General features: G+C 42.5%; 1 protein-coding gene across 6 annotated transcripts in view; it reads right to left on the minus strand.

Annotated features, from left to right (window-relative positions):
• Positions 1–1,704: 1,704 nt before the first annotated feature.
• The window catches only part of BIRC6 (baculoviral IAP repeat containing 6), an 807,095-nt gene continuing 794,102 nt past the window's right edge, over positions 1,705–14,697 (minus strand). For all 6 annotated transcript variants that reach the window (XM_082252286.1, XM_082252283.1, XM_082252284.1 and 3 more), the window contains 2 exons: positions 4,683–4,817; positions 1,705–2,532 (listed from right to left, as the gene is read on the minus strand). In XM_082252286.1, the coding sequence (XP_082108412.1) occupies positions 2,353–2,532; positions 4,683–4,817 (315 nt within the window). In that variant the 3' untranslated portion in view covers positions 1,705–2,352. The remainder of the gene's footprint in view (positions 2,533–4,682; positions 4,818–14,697) is intronic.

The raw sequence follows: 14,697 nt of genomic DNA on the forward strand, positions 1-14,697 counted from the left end.
GCACGGTGGTTGCTTTTTCAGTGTCCTCTGTAACCATCCTCCCATCATCGTTAATTATGTGTGCAATATGCTCTGCCCTAGTTTTTTTGCTGTTGATATATTTAAAGAATTTCTTTGGGTTTTGTCACGCAATTTTTTACCGCATTTTTTGCTGCAAATTGTTTTTTCGCCCTCCCCCCAAAAATTTTGAGCACCAGCCGCCACTGGTTAGAAGGTAAACCTTCTTCACATTGACATTTTTCTGGCAGACGGCAGCAGATTTGCCTCAAGAATTCGATGGTATTTCACCCCATCCTTTTTTCCTTCTACCTGACAAGTGCTCCAGTCCCTGCTGCAGAGAAATACCCCCCCCATAACAGAATATTACCATCTCCATGCTTTACTGTAGAAATGGCATTATTTGGATGGTGAGCAGTACTGGATTTTTGCCAGACATATCCTTTGGTGTTGAAGCTAAATCAATTTTAGTCATCTGACCATTATACCTTTTTCCACGTGGCCTCAGAATCTTCAAGGTGCGTTTTGGCAAAGCTCAGTTGTGACTGCATATGGCCTTTTCTTGCAACCCTCCCATACAAGCCACATTTGTGGATAATTTGTGAAATTGTCTTCACATGCACACAATTACCACTCTTTGTCAAAACTTCTGCTACAACTTCAGAGATGCTGTAGGCCTCTTGGTAGCCCTCTGACCAGTTTCTTTCTGATTCTTTCATCCAGTTTGAAGCGACGTCCTGATCCAGGGAGAGTCTGTATTGTACCAATAATTAATAGAATTTACTGTGTTTCTAGGCATTGATAAAACCTTTGATTTTTTTTTTTGGGATCCTTCACTTGATTTGTTCCTGTCCACAACTTTATCCTGGAGATCTTTTGCTAGTGTCTTGCCACCCACAGCTGATTGTTTGCTTGAGTTGCACTTTCAGGGGCTGAAATGCTCCAGGAAAGCTCTTTTCATGCTGAGCGAATCAAAATGCTGACCACTGTTGAAAGTCAAATGGCTTTGTGTGCAATTGAGAAGGTGAAATGCTACACCTGATTGAGTTTACAAGTCACTTGGATGTTATAAGTTATAAATACAGCTGAAAAAAAAATGTGTATGCTTTCATTTCAGGCTACAAAGCAACAAAATGTGGTTTCCTATGCCCACTGTATGCATATTTCATACCCGATGGGCCTTTGGGGAAGCTGAAAATCACTGTAGGTAATTGGTGCTACTACAGTGATAGCTGCATTGTTCCATGTCCTGTGTGGGCTGCTTCCCCTCTGCACACCAGAGGGTCACTTGCTAAGCACCACCACCATTCATAGAACTCCTTCTGCTCTGATTCTCTGCACAATGTGGAGATGACTGCCCCACCTCTCAATCTCCAAAACAAATGGACAGTACATAGCACCCCATTTCCTGTATTTGATGAGGGAAGCTGCTCACACAGAACCCAAACTTCAGTTTCCCTAGTAGCCCATCTTGGTATGCATACTTAAACTGTGCCAAGCTGAACCAATGTAGGTACATAATACATACAATTTCTGGAGTACAGTCTAAAAAAATCATGTATAACTGTCAACACAAATGAAAAAAGACACAAAACATCTTCATGAAATCTAGGAATAATTTCCTCTTATTTACAGACATCTGGCAACACATTCACAACGCAATCAAAGACATATGACAGATGCATGAAGCTAGAGGTGCACAAGAGCTGAAGGTAAAACCATGTCTGTTTATTTCATGTGCATCAAATGATACAGACTGTGATAAATTCAGTCTTACAAGAGCAAGTCTCCAGTTCTAAAGTCTTTTCCTTGTAGATTTATTCTTTAAAAAAGGAAAAAAATGTACCAAGTACTCATTTAACAGGGAGCATGTCTGTTTAATGTTTATTGAAGAATGCAGAAGTTTTCTGTAGAAATCAAAAATGATAATGAAGGTATGGCCAAAATCTATCAAATTCATTGAAAATTTGCAGTCTTTAAATAGTTATAAGAATGACCAATATATATTCTTTGTTACAACCCCCTCTTTAGCGGTAAAAAAAAGGGAAAAAAAAAACATTCAGTAAACATTCTCTCCTAAGGAACTTTTTCCCTTATTTCAGTGATTTTGCCATTTTCTTGTTTACAATCTCTAAACATACCAATCAGTGGTTCTCACAACTGAAAAAATAAAAGCACAAAAAAAGTTTACACTCTTTTACAGGTAAAAGATCATCTTGAATTAAACTGTATATCCTTAAGGGCATATAGTTTTAGCTTCATTAACTATTACATAATTAGCTTCTTACATACAAATATGGACATATTTGGCTGTGCTTCAAAGCCTGTTTGTAATAAAGTCCATGCCGCTGCAGCTCAGAATTTAAAGTCACTGCCATTGTCTTTACTGCTGCTGGGTTTGGCCTGTTCGTGCAGTGTGGTCTCCTCGCAGCTTGCTGTGGCAAGGCATTTTTCTGTAGAGTCATCAACATCTGGGTCCAAGCCTTCAGGGCACTGGAGCTTTAAGAGCTCTTCTCGTAGCTGAGCCGTATGTCGCTAAACACAAAGTACAGGAAGAGTATGGTCAGCATGTCAGTGTAATAAATTGTTCTCTTTAGATCCACAAAACATAACGTGCATGGAAGTCGCTGTGCAAACAAAATAGATATTGTAGAGCCCCAGGACTAGCACAGATCAACAAGTGAAAGCATGCTGATTATGCACAAAAAAAAGCAGCAGTATTACTAGTGTAAATGTTTCCAATAAAACTATTTTCTAGCAGAGTTTGCTTAGTGTTACGGTCTCTCTCTCTCTCCATATATATATATATATATATATATATATATATATATATAGAGCTATACATACCAGTATATCTCAAAACACAAAAGTTGTACGAGCAAAAGCTCACCAATAACCTATTTGATGAAGTGCAAAATAGCATGCCTACCTTGGTTTAATCACCTACGCAATGTTAAGAAGTCTTTTTCACTCATGTGCATGCAAGTAATAGGTTTTCATGTGACTTTTAATGCTTTTTTTTTTTTTTTTTTTAATTTATTCCTAAACTGGTCACCCCTGCTCGACAGAAGTCAATTAATTGTCTTGTTCTAAAGAGACACATCAGAACATCAGTTTAGGACAGATCAGTGTATTCGACAAGTGCTGCTATCAGAATACAATGTCCTGGCAAGGGAGAGGAGGTGGGTGATGAAGTTGTGTTTTTTTTTCCTTTTTGTTCAGTCCTCTGGCTTAAGGAAGAAAATCTCACTGGGGTTGATTTACTAAAGGCAAATATACTGTGACCTGCATGTCCGCTTGCTCCAAAGCTTACAAATTAGGTAAAACGTAAATTTGCAAATTCTACTCAATCACATGCAAGGAAAATAAAAAGCAGCATTTTTCTTTGTACATGATCAGATGATGGAAACGAGCAGAGCTTCCCCTCGTTTCAGTTCTTCCCCTCAGATCTAGAGCAAATGCACTTAAAGTGCACAGCATATTTGCCTTAAGTAAATCAACTTCACTGTGTATGGCCAGCCTTATGTGTTAACTAAAAGTCATAATTCCTGCCCCACATATGCCAATCGTGGTTAAAGAGACCCAGTAACCCAAAAACTGTATTTTTGTATGTTAATGTAATAGTTCTTTATCTGTAATTGCTACTGTCAATTCTGAGAAATGCTTTTATGTACAAACTACATTAACACACAGGGAAAATAAATGTGAAAGAGCCAGCACTCAAAGGTTTGTTGGATTATTCTTTTCAGCTGCCTACTGACAAGCGGCTCCCAAACCCAGCATGCGCAAATTTAGACAGCTTTATTACCAAACACAGCCTACATGATTTGTTCGGGAGCTACTAAGTGCTCTGAATACAAAAAAAAACAATAATAAAACTATCATTAAAAAAAAATATTTTTGGCCATGGGGTCTTTAAGTCAAATAAAATTTCATTTTAAATTAACTCTATACGTTATAATGTACATCGGGGGGTGCGATGATAACTGAGGAACTGGTAGCAGGTACCAGTATTAAAAAAAAAAAAAAAAAAATACAATAATAAAATTAAAAGTGTTCCGAGGCAGGGAGGAGAATGAGCAGTACCATCACTTTTTAGTGAAGGACTGCTTTAACATGGCGAGCTGCCATGTTAGTAAACTTTGCCAAGGTAAAATTTAGAACGTGTGTTGCCTTTGCCACGAGGAAACTGCAACAAACGTGGCCAATTAAAGTGCAGGGTACTGTGTTGCAGGCACTGTGTGGCAGCATGTATTGCACATGGCTGTGGCGAGGTGCTGCAGCCTTTTAGTTATTAACAAAGGCAATTAAGAGGCGACATACTGCCTCTGATGTGGATTGATTTTCAGAGGGGCAGTACACAGGTGCACGTATGTGAGGCCAGAAATCTGAGATAGCTGGTAACTGCAGAAATAGAATTTTCTCCAACCTAGGACTTCACTTGATGTTGGATTTAACTTATATTTAAGGGCCAATGCGGGTTATTCTATATTTATTTAAGGCACTTCTATAGCGCTGTCAATTTATGCAGCGCTTTACATATACATTGCACATTCTCATTATATATATATATATATATATATATATATATATATATATATATATATATATATATATACATACACACACACACAGTTTTTTTTTTTTTTTGTCCCCCAAGCAAACCATTCATTTAAGGTAACTACCTTCAGAGCTGCTGCATGATGAGACATCGTCCTTCCAACCCGTTTGTCACTGCTGAATTGCTGAATATCTACTATCCAGTCCTCGCATTGAGCCATGATCTCTGCTCTCTTCAAGTAAAAATGTTTATGAATCACCTACAATAGAAGAAAAACAAACAGTTTAGACTGCATCCTGTCCCTAGGTACAGCTGGATTTGCAGTGTCCAAATGCACCCATGTACCTGTACCTTGGCCCATTGAACGAGTCCCCACCTTAAAGGCGTACAAGCCTGACCTATTTATAGATAGATTTGGCCATCCGCAGGAAGTGGTGCAGTGGCATAAAAGTTGATATGCTGTGACACTACCCTGCTCATTCCAATAATTTACCTCTTGGCTTGGTTGCGAAATAGACCAAAGACAATTTACTCTCTTAACCTAGCTACTGCTCCTCTGTATATCTAGTACACCCAAATCAGAAATATAATAAGTGGTGCAGCGCTATGATCAGTTAAATTGTAGAATGATGCATATATAAACATACAAGTGCTAAGCAATCAAGTTAATTGAAGAGGAGCTTCACTCTCTTAATTACCATTGACTATTTTTAATGCGGATGCTGCTAACATATTAGTAAATAGATGGGTAAACATTTAATTATTACTGGTTTTACCCACTTCAGCCCCGGAAGATTTTACCCCCTTCCTGACCAGGCTTTATTTTGCGATTCGGCACTGCGTAACTTTAACGGACAATTGCGCGGTCGTGCAACACTGTACCCAAATGAAATTGACGTCCCAGTTTTTCCACAAACAGAGCTTTCTTTTGGTGCTATTTGATCACCTATGCGATTTTTATTTTTTGCGCTATAAACAAAAAAAGAGCGACAATTTTGAAAAAAAAAATAAAAAATTTCACATTTTTTTTATATAAAATTCCCCAAAAAAATGTAAAAATCAATTTTTAACATTTTAGGCCAATTTGTTTTCTGCTATATATTTTTGGTAAAAAAAAAAATCGCAATAAGCGTATTTTGATTGGTTTGCACAAAAGTTATTGCGTTTACTAAGGGAAAGATTTAGGTCATTTTTATTGTTTTTTTTTTTTAACGAGTAATGCCGGCGATCTGCGATTTTTTTTGCGGGACTGCGACATTGCAGCGGACAGATCGGACCCTTGACTGATATTTTTGACACTTTTGGGGGTACCAGTGACATTACTACAGTAATCAGTGCTATACATATGCACTGTTATTGTAAAAATGACACTGGTAGGGAAGGGGTTAACTTTATTAGAGATGCAGGGGTTAAATGTGTCCCTAGGGGCGTGCTTCTAACTGTAAGACCAGAAAGTCGCCTCATAAGGGGCGACTTGTTAGCGCGACTTTGCACGACTTGTATGATAGACGTGTGTATATTAAATTAAAACCTGCGCTTATAGTGATAATAACAATGTTGGTGTTGAAATTAAATAGCAATGTAAACCTATAATAAATTATGTGCAGCTGCTGTAGCTCGAAGTAAATCTTAGATAAGAGAATAGTAAAACAAATTTAAAACAGCGCTAGCAATCCATTTAAAAATTAATAAAAGTGATATAAAACGAATTGATAAATATTTGACAAATAAATAATAATAAATCAGTCCTTAACAGTGATATATCCAATAAAGTGCTCAAATGGTAATCCAAACGGTGCTCAGGTGATTGGCAAACACTCTTGGTTCCCTACTCACCACAATAATGAGTCTCAAACGCTTGTAAAATCCATTGGACTATTGCACTCAGGCTCCTGTTGGGTAATCCAAGATCAGGATATCTTGCAAGGGATCGCTCCAAGGAAGACCTGTGATATCAGACGATCACCTACACTTGCCACAGAGCAAACAGGAAGCACATTTGAAATGCCTTTCGAGACCAAATGCTTTTACTCCTGCCCATCAGGAGCCCATGACTAACATGTGAATATATGAGCCTTATGGCCAATAAGTGCAAGCGGCATCGGTGAGTAGGGAACCAACAGGTTTTGCCAAAGACGCCCAAAAAATGCCTGATAAATGCCTGCAACAAAAACGCCCAGGTGGAGCGGAGCCCCATCCCTGTGCTACTAAAAATTCTAAGAAAAATGATCTTTTTTTCTGGTTCTGGACATGCTGCAGAGCTGAAACTTCACAGGTACACTTTTTAGACCCCCCCAGACACGAAATCCAAAAAAAGTCATGCCTACCTCCAAAGACGCCCAAAAAATGCCCGATAAACGCTTGCAACAAAAACGCCCAGGTGGAGCGGAGCCCCATCCCTGCGCTACTAAAAATTCTAAGAAAAATTATCTTTTTTTCTGGTTCAGGACCATTTTAATGGAAAGTCGGATCACAAGTCGCTTCAAATAAGATAAGGAGGCAACTCCCATTGAAGTCTATGGGACAAGTCGGATACAAGTCGCCTCAAAGTAGTACAGGACCCTTTTCTGAAGTCGGAGCGACTTCAGTAGTGCCAATTAAGATGGCACTCATTGATTAACATAGCTGTTATGTCAAGCGACTTGGGGCGACTTGAGGGCACACAAGTCGCCTCAAGTCACGGCAGTGTGAATGGACTCTAAAGGGGTGTGGCTTTTCATGTAACCACAGAGGCATACGATCCTACATAGCAGGGTGCTGTTACACAAGGGAGAATGACAGGCGGCTTTGTTTACATTAGCTGCCTGCCTTTCTACCTCTCCACCGGGAGATCGCGAGTGACCGGCGGACATCGGACCCGCCTCCGGCGGTGCGCACTCGCCCCCTACAGGCTCCTGGGCTAGCGACGTAGTACTACGTCAGTTTGCCCAGGAGGGGCTGACTGCTGCAGTCAGTCGGCAAGTGGTTAAACTTTGTCAATGAATATCAGAGTAAAGGATTTTACGCTAAGACAAAAATCCAACTTTCTCTTTCATTCATTGATGGGCACAGCTCCAGAATCTCCTTGACTATTGGTACGCCCCAAAGCAGTGTCAAACATGAGGGGTGGGAAAAAACACAGCAGAAAAAATTCCCAAAGGCTAAACCTAGCCGAACAGGTAACACGGAGCTAAACCAGGAACAACTTGAGCCCACCTGAGAAAAAACACATACACCCTTAGAGGACTTAGTCCTCTCCAACAGCAGCCTGCAACACCTTGCAGCCAAAAGCAGCATCCGCAGATGCCAGCACATCTACTGTGTAAAATTTTGTGAAAGTGTGCATAGACGACCAGGTGGCTGCCTTGCAAACCTGCATTACTGACGCCTGATGGCGGAAGGCCCAGGAGGCACTAAGGCCCACGTAGAATGTGCCTTAACAGGGAAAGGAGGAACCTGACCCTTGTTTGAATAGGCCTGCACCCCCGGCTGTCTGATCCATCTGAAAATGGTCGAGGCAGACATGGCAAATCCCTTGCGAGGTCTATCCGACAAACAGTCTCATTTCCTAAACTACACAGTTGCCGCCAGGTACACCCTGATCGCCCAAACCACATACAGAATGCAGGGCAATCTCCTTAGGATGGTTAGGCTTAGGACACAGGGAAGACAACATCAATGTCTCTGGAAACCAGAGATAACCTTAGGAAGGAACAACTGAAAAGGGCAAAGCACAACTTTATCTCTGTGAACCAAGTAAGGTGAACAAGACAAAGCAGCCAGCTCTGACACCCTGCATGCAGAAGTAATGAGGCTACCTTCTGGGACAATGTAAACAGAGGAATCTCACGAATATTTTCAAAAGGCAGTTTATGAAGAACCGACAGTACCAAGTTAAGATCCCACGGGGGCAACGGAGACCGCACTGGGGAAGCCAAGTGGCGAACTCCCTGAACAAAAGGTGCGAACCAAAAAATGCGTAGCCAAAGGATATTGAATGAAAATAGCCAAGGACGAAACCTAGCCCTTGATGGTACCCAGGGCCAGGCGCTGTTCCACACCTCACAAAGTCGGACAACCCCCTATCCTTGGACCTGGAAGGACTTGCTCTCGGCTTACCAGGCCAGGGTCTCTTGGAACCTCTGGCGGCGGACCTAACGGTATTTGGATCCTTTGTCCTGAGATCATGAGGAAAAGGCTGCTTATGAACTGAGAAAAGGACCACGTCTGCGATGAGACTCCTTGCCCCTAGAAGCCTGTGGGAGGAGAGTACTCTTCCCTCCTGTAAGTCCCTTAATGATTTAATCCAGGTAAGACCCTAACAGGCGATCCCCCACAAAGGGGAGATCCAATAAGGCCTTCTTGGAAGCTTGGTCCGCAGACCAGCATTTCATTCCGTTTAAAAAGAGAAAAAAAGTAGGACCAGAGATCCCAGCAAGGAACTAGGTCCTTACTCCGGATTAGGCAGAAAAAAAAACTGAGTGCCTATAGCAGGGAGGAGGAGTATAGCCCCTAGGACTGCCCCATAGGCGTGGGAAAGTTTTTTCCTGCCTAGTGTCCTACTCCTGTAGGGGGCAGCAAAACCCAATGGTCAAAATGATTCTGGAGCTGTGTCCATCAATGAACGAAAGAAAAAACATCAATAAATTCACTGTGGATGAATAGACTGACTGATAATCAGCAGTGCTCGAGTCCTTTCTTATCTGAGCTTATTGCCCATGTTTATGCATTGCCCTTTACCTTCCTGAGTTCTTCCTAAGAACAGGGACCAACAAGGCTCCTTCCCTTTCCTGTATTGTGGCAGGATGGTACCCCCCCAAACCTGTTATACCCTTAATGATGTCATCCAGGGTAGCCCCAAACTGGCGACTGTCTTGAAAAGGCAGATCAATGAGAGCTTTCTTTGAGAATTGGTCTGTGGACCAATTCTTAAGCAACAGCACGCGCCCAATCAATACCTTAAAAAGGGTAATGTACAGCAAAACGTTTGGGGACCACAAAGGGTAATTTTGGTTGTTCCCATTCTTTACAGGAAAACCTGTCAAAATAAGGCACATATGGAAAAACAACTTTGGAGTGCGAGGTGACTTTTGTGTACCAAACGACAAACCACGTCCGTGGCTACATCAGCCGCATGCTCTATTTTTAAAGTCTCACGAATTGCAGTGATAAGTGCCCCTACCAGCGATTTATACATTCGCTGCTGCAAACATGGAGGAATCATCCTCACTATCCGATGGATCTGGGGGGGGTGCTATTAAGCCCCCCAGGTTGGGAAACTTATACAGCTGCATCAGGCTCAGAATCAGATGAGACAGACTGAGCAAGGAAAGGCAGGGGAGGTTTCCTCCTGGGCCTTTGGCCACACGCCACTTCCACCAGAGACACTAAGGACTGCATGACCGCCGTCAGTGCAACCACGGGAAGCTGGGATTCCGAGGGACCTGCCACCTCCATGAGGGAGGGGGGGTCAGTGGAGGATATGTGACCCTGAGGCTCCAACAGGAAAGGAAGACCTTGCAGTACAAAAACAATCGTTTGGCACCACTAAAGGATCCCCCTAGGCTCAGCGTACCTATCAGCAGGCAGAGAGATAACAGGGACCCCAAGGACTCACCCTACTGATCGAAGGAGCACTGAGAATTCAGACTCAGCATCACCATGGACGCCATCCCTGTTTATATGTCCCGGGCACAGGGAGAGGAAACTGAGGAGGAAGAGGAGAAGCTTTGGCATCCCTTTGAGGCTTCGGTCCTCTTCAGCGTCTCCCGGACTATAGGGAAAATGGCCCCCCGTGACATCGGGCTACACAAACATGGCCGCCAGCTGGAGACCAGCCAGACTAAGGGAAAATGGCCCCCCGTGACAATCAAGCTACGCAATATGGCCGCCAACCGGAGACCAGCCAGACTAAAGGAAAATGGCCGCCATCAGCTACATCATGCTGCCAGGATTTTCCCTGTGCCCTCTGCAATGCTGCACCCTCTGCAAGGGGACCCCCTTCTGAAGGTAGGACACATGTTAGGGGAGACTTTGCTGCAAACCCTGCACCAGTCTCTGCACTGGGACCCCCCTGTACACAGTGGGGCATGTACCTAGGGGTCTCCTACACTTGGACTCCTCCAGACTACCAGGGCAGGACACACTATCCCAGGACCCTTACAGAGTGGGGATAGCAATGGGAGACCCCAGGGGTCTCCAACGCATCCTCTGCCTTGGGACTCCAGGTCCAGATGGGGGGGGGGAAGCCCAGCTCACCGAGGGATTTTTAAGGATGGGAGGGGGGAACCTGCAGGCTGGTCCAACCACCCCTGGAAGTTTACCTGTGTCCACCCCCCAAAAAAAAACGCCAAAAGGGGAAGGGGGGGGGGGCGGGGATAGACTATACTTACCCTTCCATGGTGCGGGTAACGCTCCAGACAGGATCCTCGCCACGGAAGTAGGGGAGCTGTCAGTTAAGGGACCGCTGCGACTCAGACCCAAGCCTGGTCATATGCAACCCTGCAAGACGTTTAACTCGCGGGCCAGCCTCTGTCCGTGAGGTTATGTTGCGGTCGACCTAGCGCATAGCTGCGGTCTGCACGAGCTCGCTGGCTGGGCTCGGGGGACTACTGGATAGAGATTATCCAGCCCGGCAGTGAATTGAAGATCTCCCAAGAGAAAAAACAAAAAAGATGTAAGGAAGGAGAAAAAAATTGTTAGGACCAGAGATGCCAGCCGGGAGCCTAGGTCCTTACTCCTGACTAGATGGATTAAAACAAATTACCTAGAGCAGAGTGTGGGGGGGGGGGGGGGTTATATACCAAGCTGAGTATGGCCCATGGGTGTAGCCAGGTGCTTTTTGTTCTGCCCAGTCCTACTCCTGGAGGATGCAATATAACCCACTAGTTATGATTTACGGAGTGCTGTGTCCGTCGAACTAAAGAGACATGAAAACTAATGCAGTCACCATGTCCAAGGCCTAGTAAACTGCATTACATTACATTTTTTTTCTTGGGTTTAGCCATCCTTTAATGGTGTTATCAGCTTGTCATTGAGACTTCACTATTTAACCAGTTGAACATTTGTCAGCAAATCAGCAGTAGTGACTCCCATTTCTATCTTGAAATCTTAAGCTATGCTATAATTTTTTTTAACCTTTCAGATCTTGGTTCCAGTGCTTGAAGGGCATCCACAGCAAAAGCTTTTCCTTGAAACAGATTTTGACATGACTGTTCAAACGGCCATTCATAATGCGCAACAATGTGACTTTGTGTATGCTTACCTTTACACTACTTAGCACATTAAAATCTCTCCTGCACATTTGTATGAGGAGACACGCATTGAAATGCAATGGCAAGGATGAAAAAAAAAAAAGAAACCTGGGCGTCCTCTCTTTGCAGTATACTAATAAAATAAAACTGCATGTCTGAATTTAATGCAGAGTAGTGACCCTTATGATTAGTCTAGACATAAATCAGCGAAGAGACCTCTTATTTTTAGATCCCTGGGATAAATGTGTGCCTGTTTCAAAGTCAGACCTGACAAGAGAAGTAAAATAGAAGGGTTATGTGATTGCGGGAAGCAGGATGAAAGGAATGAGTAAATATCTGTTAGATTGGCCTGATCTCCTCTGTGGAGAAAGGTATTAGATTATGGCACTCTGTAGGGGGAAAAAAAGTATGCATAAGCTCTTGTGATCTAAACAGATGATTGAATTAGTATTGTATCTCCTTAAGCTGTATGAATACCCCTGAGATGGATTTATATCAAGCTCATTAGCAGCTATGATAGCAGATATAATGTAGATTTGCACATCACATCTGTCTAAAGCAAAAACTTAGTACCCCGTTTTCATTGTGCTCTTTTGCCCCACTGGGAAAATTCACTTTACACTACTGACCAGTGAAGGAATACACAAAATTTTGCCTCGTCACCAGAACAGAAATAGAAAAGATGTCTTTCAATGGGGACCATCGTTGAGGAAACAAATGTAAGCATTTCACTTCCATTAGAGAGATTGTCTCACTAAGCCCTTGTTCACGTGGCTGTACTTAATCGTACATGGGAAGGACAGTGTTGGCCCGCACGGGATACACAGGTGGTCCATGCATTTTCATGCTGCCCGTCTCATTCATGTCAATTGGGATGTAGTGGCTGCATTATTTTTATTGTTTCATGGTTTCCAGAGATGTGGTTTAGCTGGTACTCTGGTGCATGTGTGGTGGGATTGCCAGAGAATCAAGTGAAAAAAAATAGTTTGGACCCCCTGGATATTGATCTACCTCAGGGGAAACTCAAATGATTCCATCTGATCACTATAGTGCATTCATGTCTGTTTACAGTTGGGAGGTTTATCCGGACTGGATGCCAACCCTTTACCCTAATCCCTCGCTACATCCTCTAATAAAGCTTTCAATATATATCTATGTCCACAAAATTTGTTTCTGTAGCCAGCCTCTTTATTTCTAAGAGATTTTCTATCCACACTTGAATCATGTATGTTTTTTATCTGTGAGACTAACTTGTGACACAGTACAGGCAGTCCCCGAGTTACATATGACTCATACTTGCAAATGGAGGGATACAGGAAGTGAGAGGAAATCTACCCCTAGGAAGGGAAAGTCACTCCTGTAAGAGTTATCATTGGAAAAAGGTGTCTCCACTGAAGCTTTATCACCAATCCTTGTTTCCATGACAACCGAACATTTTCAAAATATAATTGTCACAGGGACAGAAAGTGAGGTGAAATCTTACACTTAAAAATTGTACCTGTTCCAACTTGCATACAAATTCAACTTAAGAACAAAGCTACAGAACAAATCTTGTTTGTAACCCGGAGGCTGCCTGTAATTAAGATATATTTTGTGGGTGCAATGAGTGTAACTTGAGTGCAGTTAATGCAAGGGTAAGCTTTAAGCCTAGTACACACCACTAGTTTTAAACTGACAGCTCTGGTTGGAGCCGCTGTACTAACAAATCCAATGTTAGTACAGCTATCTTCCCCCGCTGAGCTATTGTGTTCTGACACGTGCGCCCCCCCCCCCCCCCCATCCACCAGAACACATTGGCTGGTTTTCCAGCATGCACATCTGACAGAAGCTGGCTGAAAGAAGCGGCTGCCATACACTCAGACCAAATGTCATCCAGTTTTTATTGAATTGGCCAATGTTGCTAGACATTCAGCCCATGTGTACTAGGCTTTAGGCGCTATCTAACCATGGTCTTTTAACCCACACCCAGTGAGCAACACCAGCGTCTGTATTTTGACCACCTCTTGTGTTTGCCACTCTTAACTGCTGATTTCCCACGTTTAGTGTGCCCTAGGCATTTTAAAATCTTGCTTACTTAAGAACATTCAAAGTGCCCTCAGAGCCCCTGAAGATCTGTGTGTTTTGGAAGTTTGAAAGTCCTACTGTAATACTGGTTGCCTTAAAACTGTCGAAATGTGTAATTTATGTCTTGCTTCAGGCATTCCTGTCAGAGAGTCCAACACAAAAATGCATACATATCAAACCGGAATAAGATAGCTATCTATTTTTATTTTTTTAGAATACATTTCCAGTGAAACAGCCAGATATTTTGCTAACATTTTTAAGTATGCCAACAGTAATTAGACAACTATGATATCAATGTTTTTTGTCCATAGTTCTAAAAGAATACAGATATTTTACAGTGCCAAAAGATAGTCTTCCTAAAGGCAAAACCTTATACAATTTGTCAAAGAAAATGATGGCCAAAAAGAGTGTTTTAAAATCAGATATTGTATCCCTGCAGCTTCTAAGCCACATTTTCCCAGTACGCCAAACACACATGATCGATGCTGCACTATAAGTGAATTACTGTTGATATAAACCCCTGAGAACAGCTTAATACTACATATACAAGTCATACAGTTTCATAAAAAGTAAAGATAAACACATTTATTTATTGCAGCACTGAACATAAGCACATTCACACAGAGTGAAGGTTATCATCGTAGCTCTGTAATGTCTGGCACTTCAAAAACACCACTGTGGCATCTAAGGCAACTGTGCACTTGTTTAAATTGGCAAATGCAGATTTAGTAAGGCAAGACAATGCTGTACACTGTCATTCGTGATGCCACTTTACAGATCATGTGCTTACAAATGCCTCTACAGTCTGTATTAAAGCCCAGGAATTCATCATTTGAACTCCTG

The sequence above is a fragment of the Pelophylax lessonae genome (assembly GCF_965119305.1).
Source record: "Pelophylax lessonae genome assembly, chromosome: 3".
Classification (NCBI taxonomy): Eukaryota; Metazoa; Chordata; class Amphibia; order Anura; family Ranidae; genus Pelophylax; species Pelophylax lessonae.